Source organism: Miniopterus natalensis, chromosome 4, assembly GCF_054644295.1.
Source record: "Miniopterus natalensis isolate mMinNat1 chromosome 4, mMinNat1.hap1, whole genome shotgun sequence".
In the NCBI taxonomy this organism is placed as follows: Eukaryota; Metazoa; Chordata; class Mammalia; order Chiroptera; family Miniopteridae; genus Miniopterus; species Miniopterus natalensis.
This window is the reverse complement of record NC_142084.1, coordinates 99,220,484-99,239,191: the sequence shown is the minus strand read 5'-3', so window position 1 is coordinate 99,239,191 and position 18,708 is coordinate 99,220,484. Positions and strand designations below refer to the sequence as shown.

General features: G+C 55.5%; 1 protein-coding gene across 1 annotated transcript in view; it reads right to left on the bottom strand.

The window, feature by feature from the left end:
• Positions 1-18,708, bottom strand: part of MAD1L1 (mitotic arrest deficient 1 like 1) — a 219,740-nt gene that overhangs the window by 55,701 nt on the left and 145,331 nt on the right. The window contains exons 13-14 of the mRNA XM_016212966.2: positions 14,939-14,995; positions 4,752-4,840 (exon numbers count right to left, since the gene is read on the bottom strand). Of these exons, the coding sequence (XP_016068452.1) occupies positions 4,752-4,840; positions 14,939-14,995 (146 nt within the window). The remainder of the gene's footprint in view (positions 1-4,751; positions 4,841-14,938; positions 14,996-18,708) is intronic.

Below are 18,708 nucleotides of genomic sequence, written 5' to 3'. Positions count from 1 at the left end.
GCAGGCGCCGCGGTGTGGGCTTCTGTGGCCTCCTGGCGCGGGGCTCACTCAGCTCCTCAGGTCTGTAGGTGTATGCCCGTCACCAAATTTGGGGAATTTCCAGGCATCACTTCTTCAGATGACTTTCCGGCCCCCTCCCCGGGACTCCAACTGGATGACCGCCCCGCGCTGTTACCACCAACCCTGAGGCGCCGGGCTCGGCTTGCTTCCCACCTGCTTCCCACTCTGGTCCGGGGATAGCCACCGGCCTCGGAGTTCAGGGTTCTTCCCTGCAATTGACTGCTGAGACCAGCCAGTGAGTTCTCGCTCTGGTTACTGTACTGTCCAGGTCTATAATGTGTTTGGTCCTTCAAAGAAATTCTCTTTCCTCCCTCTTTGCTGAGGTTTACCACTCGTTTGTTGACTGCGGATGCACAACTATTTCTGAAGCGTTTCATCACCCAGCTTTACCGTCCTTGCCGGGTAACTGTACCATCCAGTGGCTGTGACGCCCTGGCTCTGGGCATGAGGAGGGGTTTCGTGTCCCGGACACTCTGGGCCTCCCACTGTGAGGTCTGCGTCCGACTGAACCTCCTGGCCGGCGGCACCCTGCTCGGGTGAGGGTTGTACCTGGGCCCTGCTGACACGATGCCGCCAAGCGGGCCCTGCACACAGAGGGGTGCAAGCCGGGCTCCCCACTGACACCAGGGGCGGGAACAGGGCCACCTCACTGCTACAGGGCGGGGGCAGGAGCTTTCTGCTGAGCCTCTGACCCTGGAGCACCCACACCCTCCAGACAGAAGACTCCCAGAGACCTGACCAGGCCAAGAGAAGGACCAGTCCCCCGTCCTGAGGCCCCCAGGGAAACGGCCCAGCCATGTCCAACCGCAGGGAAGCCACAGAACAAAGCCTACCCAGGGTCTTTCCAAGGGGCTCTCAGAGCTTTGCCAGTGATGTGAGGAGACATCTGGGACCACCGCACACTTGACGGACGTCCAGATGGAAGACGGGGGTCTGAGCCTCCGAGCCAACAGGGGAAGAGACCACATGGAGAGCCCACCTCAGGAAGCCTATTATCCCATCAAAGACACGGGTACACGCCGTGTTTACCAGCCACCACTCAAACCACCACACAACAGAAAACCTCAGGAAACCAACAGGAGGGCAGAAGTCAGACATGGTGGATAAATCTGAGAGTTTCCCAGAAAGTAGAAAAACACAGAAGACAGGACAAAGGTGCTCTGGAAACAGAGGATTCAGAAAGTTCAACCCCCAAGTTAACAGTTTCAGGAAGAACAGGAGAAACGGAACAGAAAATAGTGAGTAGCTGAGGGAAACCCCAAGGACCGAAGGGCAGGTGCCAGGCAGGAAGGCCGTCGACCACGCAGCACAGCACGCAGGGGCCCACCCATGTGGCTCCGGGACATTTCAGGACACGGGAAACAAGGGGAAAGTTTTCCAGGCCTCAGAGGCAAGACCAGGCACAGGTCGAGGACCCAGGTCTGAAGAGCCTTCTCCAGGCAGGACACCGCCCCACCTGGAGTCAGTGTCAGGGGCCGAGAGACATGATCGTCTGATGGGCCGGTACCAGGCTCTCCACTGGGGTCACCAGCACCCCCCTGCAGAGCCCAGGCCTGGGATACCCTGTCCCTACTGCCACCTCGGCTGTGGGTCAGCAGAGAGGCCCAGCTTGAGTTGTCAGGGTGTCAATCCGGGTGGTCCTGCAGCCTCCTGGGGGGGTGAGTGTGAGGCCGAGATGGCTCCTGAAGATTCACCCTGGTCTCCCAGCAAACTGGGGACATGTGGTGCTGGCCGGGAGCTCGTGGCCGATGCTCTCAGGCCAGGAGCGCCACTGGGTGCTGAGGTCCAGGCCCCAGGCCCAGTGACACCAGGTCTGAGACACAGGGAAGCGGGTGCTGCTCTGAGGGCTGCGTTGGGCAGGACTGTGCAGCCCCTCCCCCGCCCAGCGATGCCCAAGTCTCAGGTCACCCTGGAAGCTCGGGAGCTGCCTTCCTGGCCACAGGCCCGCGGTGGGCAGAAAGCACGGTGTTTCACAGGACTGTTCAACAGAGAACAACAGAACCGTAGGAGCCCAGCACCTGTAGTCTGGAAAGGGTGTGGATGGGACCACAGGATGCAGGGCCACCGTCCTGGGAGGGGGGAAGTCGACCCCTGAAGCAAGGGCTGCACACAGCGGGAAGGCACCGGGCGCCGGCACAGACATGGGCGTCTCAGGGACAACTGCGTCAACCCACTTGCTAAATCCACAGACGCTCGGGATTTGCTAGAGTTGCTCCTTGACAGCAGGAAACGCCGAATCTGTTCCAGCTGAAAGACCCTTCAGCTGCTGCGTTAAATCTTCACTGAATGCCCCCTCGTGTTCGTTAAAGTAGCAATGTTTCATACATACATAATATTACACAAATATTGTGATAAGACATGTGCACTTAATAAATTATACACCTAACACATATTTTCTATACAACAAATCTGTGTGTGCATGTGTGCTGTGTGTGCATGTGTGCACGTGCATATGTGTGCGTATGTGTGCATGCATGCGTGCGTGAGTGTATGTGGATGCGTGTGTGTGAGACAAAGGCACGGCCTGTGCCGTCCTCTGGGAATGGCCCAGGCCCCACGCCACCATGCGCGCCTTCCTCTGAACCCACCGCTTCAGAAACGAGCTCTGCCCAGAGAATTCTGGAAACATTTGCAGGGAAGCACCTCACACCTGGCAGCAGCAGCAGGATCAGAGATGAGGAGGACCGTCGGCTTTCATTCACGGGAAGCCTCTCCCTCTCGCATGAGGCAGCAGTGGCCGTGGGGAGGGTGCCAGTGAATCCTGAGGCCCCCACACAGCATAGGTCTCCCCAGGAAGGGGCTGGAGCAGGAAGGCTGGGCTGTCCCAAGGGGGGTGCTCCTACTCAGGGCAGGGTCTTCAGATTGCTGGCACCCCTCCCCCAGCCCCACTCCTCAAAACCAGAAGGGCTGCCTCTCGGGGGCACCTGTGGTTCCCTAGGAAAGACACAGCACACACTCTGAACTGGCTTGAGGGCGCTGGACTCACGGCAATCGTCACCACTGGGTGACAAGGGGAAACCAAGGCACAATGACACAGTTGGACATTTCCTGTGTGCTGGGGCAGGGCCACCCAAATGTGCACAGGGAGGGGAGTGCAGCTGATTGAGTCTCAGCCAGGCCAGGAGTGGGGACGCTGTGAAGAGGGCGCTGGAGGGGCACCTTGCAGTTTTGTGAATAAGACAGATATGGAGACACAAACAGGGCGCAGGGGGTGAACCCTGGCCAGGAAGGAGAGGCCGCCTACACGCCTTGCCCGGGCCCCTCCCAGAGCCTGTCCTCAGCCTGCTGCCAGGGCTGAGGGGGACCCCAAACGGGACACTGGGCGCACAGTCAGACCCTGCTCCTGCCCCACAAGAGCAGCCGGAAATGGGGGCGATGTGTGGCCCCTCCAGGCACAGCGTTCACACAGACTTGACTTGGTTTCTGTTAACGAGCCTGTCTCTCCACACAGCTGCACCTCCCGCCCAGTCGGGGACAAGCAGCTCTGATCTCCAGGTAAAGGTACTGATGATAAAGCCTTTGTTTTAGATTTTACAAAGTAAGCAAAAACCTCTAAGTCCAACCCGTGCTAACCCACATGAATTGGACACACGCTTGGCCATGCCCATGTCGACGACGACGAGACTGTGAGCATGGAGAGCGCGGTGAGCACACAGGGACCTCCGGCTCCCGGGTGTGCAGGCTGCTCCTGCCCACAGGTCTGCGAGAACGAAGGGGAGCAGCCGGACCTCAGCACCCTCCTCCATCCCGTTTAACCGCCGCTCCGGGGACTGCACTCACTGGGCTCTCACTGTGGCCAGGACACCACAGATGACCTCTGGTGACAGTACAGCCTCAGGAAAGGGTGACTCGGCCACAGCCGCTCAGCCATGGGCGCGCCAGCTCCCCCACCCCTGGACTCCACACCATCTCTCCCATGACCAAGGTCTCCATCTGTCCAGTGGGCACCAGAGCCGTCTGGGTCCTAGATCAGCTCCCTGAGCCACAGAAGCAGCTTCTGAGGTAGGAACTGGACACGGTGCTGGCCCAAGGCAGATGCTCAGAGCAGGAGCTGGCAGATGGCCCTGGGGCGCCCAAGCCCTCGGCTTACTCTTTACTCTGCTCCCAGAGATTCTGGGGGGACACTGTCAACTCGCCCACCAGCCACTTTCCAATTACTACTTGGGACCCAGGAGAGCTAGGAGCAGGCCTTTCGGCACTGCCTTCCGAAAACCTTCCTGGAGGAGGAGTGGTGTGCCCAGGGCAGGAAAGGCGAGGCTCTGGGAGGGGACTGTGGCCAACCCTCCCGACAGACAGTGCCGACGCTGGAGAGGGCCTAGAGCCATGACGCTCTCCACAGACCCGCACAGGAGGAAGAGCGTCTGCTCTGTAACTCCCCTCTGGAGCTGGCCTTGAAAGAGCGCACAGACAGATGCTGCCCCGCAGACAGCATGCAAGGCAGAGGGCTCTGCTGGCCACAAAGACAGGTCCCCCCAGAGGGCACTGTGACAGGGCACCCAGCTCTCTTCTGAGCCCTGCGGACACCGAGAGGCTCCCTGTCAATGCCAGCCTGAGAAAGGTCACGGAAAAAGGCCCAAACCAGCGGGGACAAGCTTCTGTGTAGAGAAGCAGCTAAGTGGACAGGGTGGGATTGAGGAGGAAAGTGCCCCTGGAAGCTGGTGAAAAACGAGGGGCTGGCGGGTGAGACGTACCTGAGCTCGCTCACCTCCTCCCTGGACAGCAGGACGCTCTGCTCGGCAGGGCCCGACTGGGACCGCAGCACCTTCAGCTCCATCTCCAGCTGTGAGGAAACAGCACAGGTCAGCTCGGAGGGGCTACGGAGCCCTGCTCCGCGGGCCTCCGGGAACCCTCCCTCGCCAGCCCCGGATCCAGGAGGCGGCCTGGCCTCCCCACCGGTGCAAGGAGGTCCCAAAGCTGCCAGACCTTCCATCGCCCAGGTGAGCACACACACTGGCCTTCCCTTTCCAGCACCGCCTCCAGGCCAGACGCAGTCACTCTGGGTGTGTGGGAGGCACAGCAGAGCCTGAGGAGGGGACTCGGCAGGTGGGAAGGGCACTAACTCTCCGATGCTTTGAGTGGCTTGAACAGTCCTGGCATTTTATTTGTTACATCAAATCCTGCTACAGGATGTTGAGAAATTACCTATCTACATATTCATATTTTATTAAGAGTTTTAATGAAGACTGAATGCTGGATTTTGTCAGATGCCTTCTGAGCACATGTGGAGAAGACACCCTCTAAGCTGGCATCCTGGAATTCAACCAGCACCCGCTGGGCACCCTGCCTGCCTGTAGTGTATTCCGGCAGCGCCTTCCTTGCAGACGTGTGGACACGGTGCTCCCTGCGTGACTGCCGTAGTCCTGCACGTGTGTGCACGGGGCCCACACGCAGCCCAGGAGCCCTCGCAGTGGCCAGGCTGGTCTAACGCTCGCCTCCAAAGCCTCCCTCTTTCCCTCGCCCTGGGACAGGGTCGCAGTGTGGACGTCGGCATTTTGCAGGATTTTTCTGTGAAACTGACTCAGCTTGATTCATTTTCTGTTTCTTTTTGTTGGAGGAAGCGGGAGTGGTTACTTTGTGACAACTTTGTAATAAGTGTTGAAAATCTCTGCTGCTTCTGGAGCAGGTTTCATTTTTGGAGCAGGTTTTGTTTTCCTAGAAAATTATTCATTTCACTCTGATTTTAAAATTTATTTAGAGTTGTGATATAATTCACAACTCTTTTTATAGAATTCCTATACAGTTCATAATTGTCTTTAGGTTTATTATTTTTGTTTTAATTTATTTTTCACTTGTTGAGGTAAAGCTTACACGTGGTAAAGCATAAACCTCGCGACTGTCCATTCACGTCGTGACCCGTGGAAGGAACCTGTGCACACCCAGGCGCCCTGGCACGCCCCTCCGCCAGTAACTCCACGGTAATTACTCTTCTAATTTGGGGTGGTGATGCTTTCTATTAATTTTGTCCTAGGATTGTGAATAATTCATATGTTTTATTGGTTTTCCTTTAAAGCGCAGGCATTTAGATTTATTTATTATTTCTACTATTTTTCACTTTCTTATTAACTTTTGCTTTGATCTTTACAAATTCCTACCTTTGCTTTACTTGGTTTATTTGGTTTTCCTTTTCTGAGTTCTTGAGCTGGAGGTTTAACCAATACATATTCATTCTTTCTTGTCAGTAAGACAAATATTTAAACCTGGGTTTCCTTCTGAGCACTGTTCTAGTTGCATCCCGTGGGCTCTGAGGGGAAGTGTTTTCATTACGAGTACTGTCTAGATTTTAGGCACTTTTGAATTGTATTTCTTCTTTGACCTCCAAATTGATTTAAGACAGATTTTTGTTCTGTTTTTGTTTCTATTTTCCTTTCTTTTTTAATTTCCAAGTGTTAGGAGTTTTTATTTTTCTGGTCTTGTTCTTAATTCTGCATTTCATCGCATCAAGATCAGAGAAAGTTGTCTACATCAATCAGCCTGTTTGCATTCGTAAAGGTTTTTTTATCTAATACACAATTAATTTTTGTGGATGTTTTCTATGAGCATTTTTCAGTTTTGGGGTTAAGGTTTTTTTGTTGGTTTTCTTTTACATATATTTTACACAGATCTTTTATTTTTTCTATTATGTATTCCTTGCTCACATGCTATATTATGGACTAAGAAGTGAAATAAATTCTTCTGTTGCTGGTATCCTCCGCGGTTCCCTCCCTGTGAATCTCGTTCTGCTTTATGAACATCGGCGATCCCTGGGCGGACACAGATACTCAGCGGCACCCTCGTCAGGAAGAACCACCTCCCTGCGTTGCCTGCAGCGCTTCAGGGCCTGGAATCCAAACTTCACCGCAATCAGAACGAGGCCCGGTGCCTCCCGGCAGGACCTGGCGCCGGCGCGGCCTTCACATCCCCGACTTTCCAGCCCTTTATGGTTTCTCTTTGTCATCCAGTAAGAAAATCTTTTCCTTTTAAATGGAGAGTTTAGCCCACTTATATTTTGATGCTGTCTACTAATTTTGTACTAGGGTCGTGAATAATTCTCACGTTTGCATTTATTCCTGTTCTACTATTTGGTCATGTTTTCTGTTCTGTAACTTCATTATAACCATTTCACCCTGTGGTCTTTTGTCCTGTTTGCCACTTTGTGTGAAATTTTACTTATACTGGAACAGTTTGTATTTTTGTGTGCTAATGGCTTTCATAACTTAACTTTATGCGATACACTTCTGTTTTGACAGTTTCTATTACTTTCCTGCGCTGAGTACCTGATGAATCAAATATACCCACCTTTTCTCCATCAACACTCCCCACGCTGGAGGGGCCACGACTTCTAACTCTGACAACTTGTTGCCGTGACCTTTCTTCCCACGCCTTTTAAGCCTATTCCCAGCTGAGAACTCTGCACGCAGGAGCTGCTTGCTGCAGGCAGGCAGGACTACAGGGTGCGTGAGCCACGGGACGCCAGGGAATGCCCGACCTCCCCGGGGCACGCAGGCCAGCCCCGCCCGCCCCGAGACAGAAAGCAGCCGGTGGCCGGGAGTGCGGCTGGCAGGTGCACGGGGCCGGGCGCGGCGGTTTCTGAAAAGCCAGAGTCAACACGCAGGGGAGGGAGTCCACCCGGACAGAAAGAAGATCTAGAGTCGTGTACCTACCGGTCATTCAGCCTAAGAAGCTGTTTATATGCGTGTGTGTGTAAAAGGAGGGAGCCGGTCCAGGTTAGAAAGAGGCTGCTGGGAGTTGAGCGTAAGGTTCAGAGGGTGACCTTGGGAGCAGCTGGATCATGGAAGATGGGGGGGGGTGCCCTCAGCCAGGCCGGCTCGGAGCCAGAGGCCCCTCGGCCAGTGTGAGCTGGTCCACGTTGCTGTCAGCTGGCACGGGGTGATGTGAAGACTGAAATGCATTAACCCTGTAGCCCGCAACCACCTGGTTCACTTCACAGAGAAAAATATGCATGGAGTTGCTTTAAAAAAGACACAGGACTTACTGGATTGCATCTTCTGAGCAACCCTGCTGGACAACAGAACCAGGGAGTCCCTGTTCCAGGACCCACTGTAAAGCACATGCACCTCCCGGGAAAGGACTGCGGCTGCGGCAGGCTGGGCACAAGGCGCGGGTGGGACGGGGCCTGGGGTGGGGTCCTGGGCCTGCGCTGTGCAGAGAACCACTGACCAGCGTTACCCTGGCCAGTTTCCTGCTTCACTTCCAAACTGATCAGAGAGAGAGGGCTCGGCCTGCCCACTTCCAATCTCTGAGGCTAATACACAGATTTCTATTCCTTTCTTGGGCTCCTCTGCTAAATTAAGAGGCATAATTACCAGCAGTGCCTGCTTCAAACGAATCAAGCGCCCAGGGAGTGGGGGCTGCTGCTCAGACCGGCCGCTGCTGCCCTGGGGAGCTGCTAGCAGGCTGCACCGACACAGGGAGCCAGGCAAGTAAATCCACAGCTTCTGAAGGCCCTGGGTGAGCCAGGCTCAGATTCACAGCCCCTTCTGAAGCCCCTGCTCCTTGTTCTGCAGGTGAGCAGCTGTGGCCATGGGAGGCTACTGTCCCTCCAAAGCCAAGTGGGTGCCTCAGCTCCAAGGGCTCCACACTCACTGCCGTTTCCACACTCCTCCTGGAGCCAAACAAGCTGTGGGGTTGGCGGTGGGCCCGCTGAGCACCAGGGAGCTGGTCATCTCAGGCCTGCCCAGCCCTAGCCCTGTAAGTGGTGGTGTGGGGAAAAACTGACCCCTCTGGGGGCCCGGCCAACCAAGCCAACCTTGCCCTGGAGGCAACAGAAACATGCTAGGAGCGCAGGCTGCAGAGGCCTGCTCTAGCACTTTCCCTGACGGTCTCAGGACACGAAACTCTCTGAGCCTTTGTCTTCTCGGCTTTGAACAGGGGAGTAACCTCTGTGTTACAAGGCTGCACGAGGAAGAAAGTAGATAGCCCACAGACGAAACCAGACAGCCTGTCTGCTCACACAGGAAATGCAACACCAACGGCCTCCAGGGCACGGTGGTCAGAGCAGGACACTGGTTTCTACCACTGCCTCTGTGTTTTATGTTCTTCAGTCAGCACCATGCACACGTTGCTTACCCAAACAGGAAGAAACACTACAAATACCCATGTTCTGGCCCAGAGCCCAGGCCAGTATACACCAGCACACCAGGCTTACGACCCACACTGGGTCCCCACACATGCCAACCAGAGCCTCACCCTCGCCTGCAGAGTGAACACCACACTGACTATTCCCTCTGCCAGTCCCACTAAAGGTGAACTCTGCAGAGGCCGAGGCGGAGGCCGAGCCTACCTGCCCACCAGCCAGTTGCTCCATGTCCCGGCTCCAGCGGGCGCTGACAGAGCTGGCGAGTCTGTGGAATCACTCAGTGGACGTAGGTGTTCTCATGGTTAGGCTCTGGGATCCGGGCTCACCTCTCCTGGTAGGGCACAGACTACAGACTGCAGGGGGGGCGCCTGCTCCCAGGGGCCGCCCGCAGGGTGCTGAGTCTTTATAAGATACAAAGTGTCCCGCATCCTTCCCTGAACCCTGAACAAGCTCAGAGTCTTTATAAGACACAAAGTGTCCCGCATCCTTCCCTGCACCCTGAACAAGCTCAGAGTCTTTATAAGACACAAAGTGTCCCGCATCCTTCCCTGCCCCCTGAACAAGCTCAGAGTCTTTGTAAGATACAAAGTCTCCCGCATCCTTCCCTGCACTCACATCTCCAAGGCATCTTGACCCTTTAATGCTAATGTTACTGGAGGGTAGCTGGTTAGTACAGCACCACCTTCAAAGAGAGACGGTGTACTTGAGCTAGTTGGAGGATACAGGGTCCATCCTGGGCCTTGCCAGGCAGGAGAGCAGGGGATGTGACCTCCCTCTTCGACAGCAATTTGAACTCCTGAGACCACTGCTGAGCAGGTGCAGAGTGAGGAGCGCACACACCCAGGCCGTGCCATCACCTGCTGACATACCGTCGCTCTGTGCAAGAACCACAGATGGCAACGTCAAGCTGAGACCCTGGGCCTTCATGAGCTCACAACTCAAAGGTCCACATCCCAGGGATTCAGGCCGCTATCTCCTCCCCAAAGCCCTATTTGGGCAGGTGTTTCTGGCCACCCAGAGAAGGGGAGATGCTATGATCAGATCAGAACTGGGGGTCCTCTTACTTGGCACTGAACCCACCAAGCACCCAGGAAGCTCTGAGTGGTGCTACCTCAGGTGAGGGGTAAGAGAGATCCCAGCTGACTCCCCTTCCCTGTCCATTTCACAGATGGCTCACCACAGACTCCTTGCTGAGCAGAGCACCCACCTTGGCCTCAGAAAAAGCAGCCCAGCTAGAGAGCATGTCCAAGCTGGATTTGTACCCGAAAGGCCAGCTTATCATTTCTTAACTCAGCACATTTGCCAAGAAAGAGAACCCTACTGGAATCCCCAGCTTGCCCACCCAGGGAACATCCCCTGGAGAGCTGCGGGGCCATTGTCATTAGGGCTGGAGAGGCTCCAGGGCAGCCCAGCCACCAGTGACAGGCAGGTACATGGCGAGCAAATTGGGCCTTAGCTCTAAGGCAGCAGAGGGCAGGGAGGCCCCAAGAGGTAGTCTTATAGAAAGCTAGAGTTTCAACTGAAAAACAAACAAATCTGAAAGCTGCTCAGATCTGGAAGCGGTACAGGCCCCTCACCCCACCAGGAGCCTGAAGGGGCACAGCACCTATGACGGGGGCACAGCACCCATGACGTTCCAGCTCCTCAGAGAGCTGAAAACTGTCCCCACCTGTACACGGAGGAGAGGCATCTGGGCTCTGCTTCCAACAGGAGCCAGAGGTTTAAACAGGTCAACCAGGCCACCTCCTCCCAGAGAGGTGTTGACCTAGGGGTGGGTGTCACAGTTTTGTGAAAGGTTGAGAGTGGAAAGCCCCTCCAGAAAACACAAGCACTAACAGAGGTTTGACTGCAAGTCCAAGGGTTTTCTGGCCCCTCATGTCTCCATGGTGCTGGGTGGGGACGTTTGCTGAGGAGGCAGCAACTGAGTCTGAAAGTTCTCACTGCAGAAATGCCTTCCTCTGAGCTTCCTCAGTGGTGGGCCTTCACTGGGTCTCAGAAACACAGTCCTGTGTGCCCAGGCACAGGAGGCACAGGGAAGCCCAATCACAGAAGAGTAGAGAGATGTGATGCCTGCACCCCTCCACCCAGGGCAGCAGAGATGCACCCACAGTGGGCCGGGGTCCTCTCTGTGGCAGAGCAGACCCTGGCCTCAGAGAATTGAGGACGCTCCAAGCCCCCACAGCAGCCGTGAAGCAAAGGCCTGGACAGGGATGGTCACGGGGCTGGCGATGACTCTGAGAACCTGATAATGAAATAGCAGAATCGCTCCTGGCGCACAGTAAGGCCTGGGAGCTGAGAGACTCGGGAAGTGTGAATGACAGCAAACCGTCAGTGCTGGGAACTGGCGGAGGGCCAGGTCTGCTGGGCAGGATTCTCCCCGTCTAGAATTATTCCCATAAAGTTTAAAGGTAAGTTAACCGATTTGCATTCTGTGCCTGTCCCAGACGTCAGTTTGGTGGGTGAGGCTACTGGGATCTTCACTTTCCAAGTCTGAAGTGCCACCTTCTCCTGTCTCCCAGGGTGAGTGTAGAACCAACAGCCAGAGGAAAAAGCATTAGAGATGATGAAATACCAGGAATAAACCTAACTAGAAATGTGCAAGTCTTGCAAAGGACAGTGAGGAGTCAGGGGAAGGACATGCGACCTGCAGCGCAGAGGGACCCCAGGTCTGCCGGGGCAGCCAGCACACAGACACTGGCCCACACTGATCTACAAGCACAGGCAACTCCAGCAGCATTTCTACATGAGGCCTAACCAGTGAACTCCAAAGTTCACCTGGGAGAGAAAACATAAGGGCATCTAAGAAAATGCCTCAAGAGGACATAAAAGGTCACGCCATGGGATGTCACACACACTCTGGTAACGTAGACGGCGGAGCTGAGGTTGTCCAGACAGATGTGTGTCCCTCTGCCTGAGAGTTCTCTTCTGGAGGGGATCCAAATATCTTCTGCAATCAAGGGCCAGAAATGACACCTTTAGAAATTTATTTTCTAGACTAAAAAATCATCTTCTTGGCTTCCAGGTAACCCACTCCTCTGGTCCCAGCGGTCACCTACTCCCTTAAGCCCTTCCCGACATGCATTGCCCACTGGGGACATAGCTCCCCGGTCCTGGTGGGGTTCTTCCAGCCTGGCATGTGGTTCTGTGCAGGATGGATCCAGGTGAAACAACTCACTGTCAGTCATAGAACCAGGAGGTTCTTTCGATAATTCCCTGGGAGGCAGCTGGCCATGATGACTGGCAGCATCAACCAAAGGACGCTCACACTCCCCGTGAGGACCTGCTGGCCCTCCACACTGGCACTCAGAAGGACAGAGCTTCAGCAAAGCCCGGGTGCACGGCCCTGCACAGGGGTCCTGGCTTCTCTGGTCAGGGCCAGAGCGAGCATGGCTGTTGGTTTCTGGTGAGAGCCTGAGGCTGGGAAAGCCAAGTGGGAGGAAGGCCACAGAGGACTGCACACCGGACAAGATGGGTCTTGAGAGAACCTGCTCCTTCTTTGCAATGGGACAGGCCTCAACATGCACAGCCACGATCACACTGCTGCGACCGCCCCTGGGATCCAGAAGGAAGAGGGACAAGCAGCGTCTGCCAGGCCCTGCCAGCCCACAGGGCCCCCTGGGCAGCCAGGAGGAAGCACTGAGGAGAGACAGGACTCAAGAAAGAGGACAGCTAATTACATGGGGCTGAGAGGGACCAATTCCTCACAGCTCAGGGGACCTATCTTCTCTTCTCACTCCCAGAAGTACATAAAACATTACAGGACTTTGTGTACTTACAAGTTCTCCAGCCACTGCTGGCCATGTCTAATTAGGGTGAGGTGTGTTAACAGCACAGCATGGCCCAGGACAGCTTTCCCTGTGACAGTAATTGTGCTGGAGAAAAGCATGGGTTGTGTGTGTGCTGACTAATCAGCACGGGCTTCCTAATTAATAACAGAAAGTCAACTGTCTCAGTCTTGTCACCTGTAATTAGCCAAAGATGTTTAACCTTCCTTCTTTCCTTCTCCTTTCCTAAACACTGAGTCAGCAGGGGAGGGGCTGCAGGCTGGGAGATGTCGCAGGAGCGGGCCCTGCCCAGCCAACCGGACAGAGGCATGAGCACAGTTTGTGGCCACCCGGAGCCCTGCTGTCCTAGGACCAGATGCCCTGGTGCACCCAGCAGAAGGCTGTCACTGGAATGGGTGGGAGGGCAGCAGAGCCAGACCAGGGTAGACTCCGGGTCTCCCAGTGAGCTCTGGGCCCATTACCCTCCAGTCTCAGATCACGGCAGAGCAGAAACTGACCTGCAACCAAATGGAACACGCTGCACTGGGGTGCCGCTCCCCAAGGATCTAACAGATCTGTCACTCCAGACCCACCCCTGCACCGCCTGACTGGCCTTTAACTCCTTGAGAGGGGGGCAGAAGGCACCCCAGATGCTGAGGGGGGCTGGGGGGAGAACAGAGGCTCCTGGCCCCCAGGTGAGTGTGCCTGCAGCAAGCCGCCTCTCGTCTCCCTCTAATAGGGGGAGGAGAGACGGGAAATGGACACCGTGAAATGGGCTGACGGTGAGACTGTCAAAGGCTGAGATTAGAACCTGTCTGAGGAGACAGCTGCAGCCCAGTCCAGGTCCAAAGCCAAGCGTAAAAAAACCAATGTGAGGCGCTCGCAGTGTCCCGCCCATGTGCCAGGGATGCAGTGTTGACGGAAGGGCCAGCAGTCAGCTTAGGGGGGGCCCGCCTCTGCAGGGGCCACGGGTCAAGGATGCTTCACCCAGAGCTCTGCCAGGGCACCTGGGCTCCCGTGGCCTGGGGCAGGTTGGGGCGCAAGGCCCATAGGATGCTCTCCAGCCCAGCTGCCATCAGAATCCTCTGGGAGAAACTGCCCCTGGTCCCACACTGCACCTGCAGTCATGACCCCACAGTGAATTCTCATTTGTCTGGAGGAGGGACCAGGTGTCAGGATTTTAAAGTCATAGGAGCTTTACACAAGAAACTGAAGCTGTGTGGTCAAAAGTAAGAACAAACACAGGCTGGAATGGCAGCTGCCCCGAAGCCCCTCATCCCCCAGGACCCTATGATGGGAGGGAGGCGGTGGCCCCTGCAGTCCTGGCCAGAGCACGGCCCTCCCTGGTCTCCTGACCCTGGCTGCCCCTCCCAGGCCCATGTCCGGATGCTGGAGCAGCCTGACAGGCTCCAGCCTCAGCTCTGCCTCCCGGTACCGTGCTCACTACAAGGACGCAAGGACACTCTGGCACCCAACATCCACAGCATCTCAGACCCTAACATTTCCCTCCAAACTTGCACACCTCCATCTTCCCTTACTCCACAACCCCTGATGTCACCCCTGACCCCTCACCCTCTACCTTCAGTCTGACCATTCCTCGGCATCGAGCTCCTGCAGTCCCCTCACCTCCCACCCACTAGGCTTTGGCACAGCCAACCGTGGGCTCCCAGGTGCTGGGCCTGGGCCTCGTCCCAGTCCCGACCCATCCTCCGGTGTCCTCCACCTCACATGTGGGCCCATTTCAGGTCTATCCAGCCCTGAAATGGGTGGTGGCAGCAAGGACTGGATGGATAAAGGAAACCCAAGGACATGGCACTCAACCTGGAGGGCGGCCTGCTCAGGGCCAGGGACTAGACATGAAGGAAGGGATGTTTTCTGATAATAAGAAGGGACCATGGCTGCCAGGGACCCACACTGCGCCTCTAGGACACATCATGATGGGGACAAGAACTTCTGCCTGGGCCAGGATCTAAGCCACCCAGGCCCTGGCTTCCCTCTGCGCACGGAGACCCCTGTGGGGAGAGGCTCAGGGACTTACCATGTCTGCCCTCTGCTTCTGGCCGCCCAGTTCCTCCAGCGCCTGGGACAGTTGAGCCTTTAAGACAAGACAGAAAGTGGAGTCAGTGGGCCTCCTCCCCATCTCTGCCACCCCACACCTGATGGGGCTGGAAAGCAGGAGTAGGCACCTGAGGGAGGGAAGGGAACCAAGAGCAGCTGGGAACATAACTCAGGAAAGCCCATCCCAAGCCTGTGTGAGAAAGTGACTGCGGAGGCAGCTGTGGGTGGAGACAGGTGGGGTTGGTGCCCAGGAGAGAGCTGCAGAGCAGTTGTCACCTCTGGTTCCGGAGGATGAGGCGCCAATGTCCAGGAAAACCCAACACCCTGACCACAGCTGACCAAACAGGACTCAGGGATCCAGGTAGAAGACCCACTGCCACTGGTACATAGACACGGGATGTTCCCTTCACTCAGCCAACGACGGTGCCTGGCCAAGTCACAAGCCTGGACCCTGCCTATCATGGGACGCCTGCTGTCTCACTGACCCGGGTGGGAGCTCGGGCCACTGGTTCCTCGGGCCTGGGCAAGTCAGCTGTGTGTTAAGTCTCCACGGCAGCCACCGTGTGACAGGCAGCACCCAAACTTGGGTCTACTGGGCTAAGGCCCCAGCCACTCACATGCCCCTGCCCAGCCTCGAAGCCACAATCATAGTTTGCGTGGCTGCCTCAGGTTGCATGTGGATCCCCCTGCACAGCTCCTCAGCACCACCAGGCTGGGACACACTCACAAAATGAGAACCGGTCACACACTTTCCCCAGAAAACAGTGAAAATCAATGTATCAAGGGAGTCATGGGGCCACTGTTATAATTACCGCTCGGTAGGCGCCCCCAGCACCCCTGCAGAAGCACACACGGGGCTCTCACTGGGCACAACCATGTGCCCAGCACTAGGACATGGACATCACTCACTCTGGGTGGCCCTGCCTGACCGCTCACCTGCCCCAGACTGGTTCCTCCCCTGGAATAAGAGAATGAGGAAGATCACAGAGGAGGCCCCTGCAGGGAGGCCCTCACAGAGGGGCTGGGATGGGCAGTGGGGGACCAGGATCCTCTGAAGGGAACAGACACCTGGAACAGCCTCAGCTCTCACAGACCCTCAGCCACCCCTCCCAGGCGGTGAGGGTGCGGTCTTGCTGGGCGGTGAGCGGCACAGCAGACTCAGAAGGAAGGAACTGGCCGCCCCAGAGGGTCTCGGACACAGGGCCTGGCATTCCCAAGGAGGTCCCACGAGGAAGCGCACAGGAGGTGGACGAGGTGGGGGAGAAGACGCCACTCCATTACAGCGCCCGCCATCTGCCCACAGCAATCGCAGAGCCGTGCAGGCGGGAACTTGTGCTCCTTCGGGCCCCGGTGACCACATGCTCCCGACCGTGAGCCCCACACCCAGGCACGGCTGAGGCGGCTGAGGCAGCGCCCAGCATGCGATGCTATTTTTATTGTGAAGTGAGAAGCTGTTGTGGGAGACCCAGCACCTGCCAGCACGTCGGAACCGGGCACAGAGGAGAGGCTGTCCCTGCAGGTCGGCCAAGGCTGGTGATAGGCTGTCACAAAACTCCTTGATGGCCGGGTTGGAGAGGATCCAAGAGCACCAAGCACGGTTCCCACACACCTTACAGCGGGGAGGCTGGAGCCCAGGGAAAGCCGGGCCCCGAGGTGACAGGTCATACGAAGAGAACAGGACGGAAGCCTCGTGCCTCCTGCCTTTCTGCTCTATTTCACGACATGGAACAAAGTGTGAGGAGACACACCCGCCGGCCAGTCATCAGGGGCCCCTTCCAGGTGGCAGGACCCAGACGCATTCATGGCTTCTGCCTGGCAGTGGCCCCCAAGGGTCAGCAGGGAGCCCACCCCACGTGGACAGAGGCCAGAGAACGAACTGCAGGTGCAACCAGAGGCCAGCAGGCGGCAGCGCACAGGGCAGGCCTGGGCAGGAGCCTGGGCTCTGACAGAGACCCCGCTCCAGGGCTGCGCTGGACTGAGGCACCCATCCGGCCAGGCCCACGCTGCAATCGGAGCAGCTGATTCCCCTCTCAGGCCTAGAGTGCGCTGGGCACCACCAGATGCTCAGAGGGCCCCCCCGGGCACTCCACAGGGCTGACCTGGACCCTGTGCAGGCTCAGTCCATCCCGCTCAGCAGCCAGGCGGTTACATTGGGGACCACAGCTGCAGCGTCAGCTGGGAACTCGGGAGGACCCAGCAGACATGTGCTTGCACAAGCCCTGCAGGCTGCTCGATGTGCACTGGAGTTTGAGAGCCACGCTGGACAACCAGAGACCAGTGCCCAAGTCCACACTCCAGCAGTGTGACCGGAAGCAAAGGACGGGACGGGGGGCTCGGTGAGGGGGCAGAGCAGGAGCCTGCAGCTGTCACACCCATAGCACTGATTCAGACAGCCACTCATGACGGGAATAGAGAGGAGCCATGGAACTAAGCTGGTTTTTGACAAGGTAAACAAAATTGACAAACCTTTAGCTAGACTAGCTAAGGAAAAAGGAAGGGAGGCTCAAATAAATAAAATCAGAAATGGAAGAGGAGACTGACACAGGACGCACAGAGAGAGACTCGTGTGAACGTTACACACCAGCACCTGGAGGACCTAGAGGAAACGGAAACACTCCCAGAAACATACAACCTGCCAAGGCCGAATCAGGAAGACACAGAAAATCTGAACAGACTGGTCACTAGTAAGGAGACTGAATCAGCAAAAAAATCTCCCAACCAAGAAAGGCCCAGGACCCGATGGCTTCACTGGTGAATTCTACCAAACATTTACAGAAAACTCATACCAGTCCTTCCCAAACTCGTCCAAAAATCAAGAAGGGACGATTTCCAATCTCGTTGCATGAGAGCAGCACTACCCTGATATCAATGCCAGACAAGGCTGTCACAAGAGAAGAAAATTACAGGCCAACATCCCTGATAAACCCCAATGCAAAAATTCTCAAAAAAATATTTGCAAACTGAATTCAACAATAAAGAGACCACACACCATAACCGAGTGGGTTTGCTCCAGGGATGGTTCAACATCCATGTATCAACGTGATTCATCACATCGACACATAAAGGACAAAAATCTTACGAGCATCTCGATAGACGCAGAAAATATTTGACAAAATTCAACATTCTTTCATGATAAAAATTAATTAGGTACCAAAGGAATACACTTCGACATAATAAAGAGCACATATGACAAGCTCACAGCTAACCTCATACTCCACGGAGAAAACTGAAAGCTTTTCCTTAAGATCAGGAACTAGACAAGGCTGCGCACTCTCACCACTGTGATCCAGTTAGTACTGGAAGTCGCAGCCACAGCAATCAGGCAAGAGAAAGAAATAAAAGGCATCCAAACAGGAAAGGAAAAAGTAAAATTATCTGTTTGAAGATGACATGGTATTATCCATAGAAAACAAAACTTCCCCAGAAAACTCTAAGAACTAGTAAATGAATTCAGTAAAGCTGCAGGATAAAAGATCAACATACAAGATAAGGTGCATTTCTATACACTAACAATAAACTATCTGAAAAAGAAATAAACCAGTCCCATTTACAACAGCATCAAAAACAATAAAATAATGACGTGCCCACTGAAAACTGTGAGCCCTGACGACAGGAGCTGAAGGAGGGCATGGAGAGAGAGCCCAGGCGCAGGAACTGGGAGCAGTAACAATGTTGCAATGCCCGTACCACCCAAAGTGAGCTACAGATTCAATGTAATCCCTATCAAAACTCCAACGGCAATTCTGACAG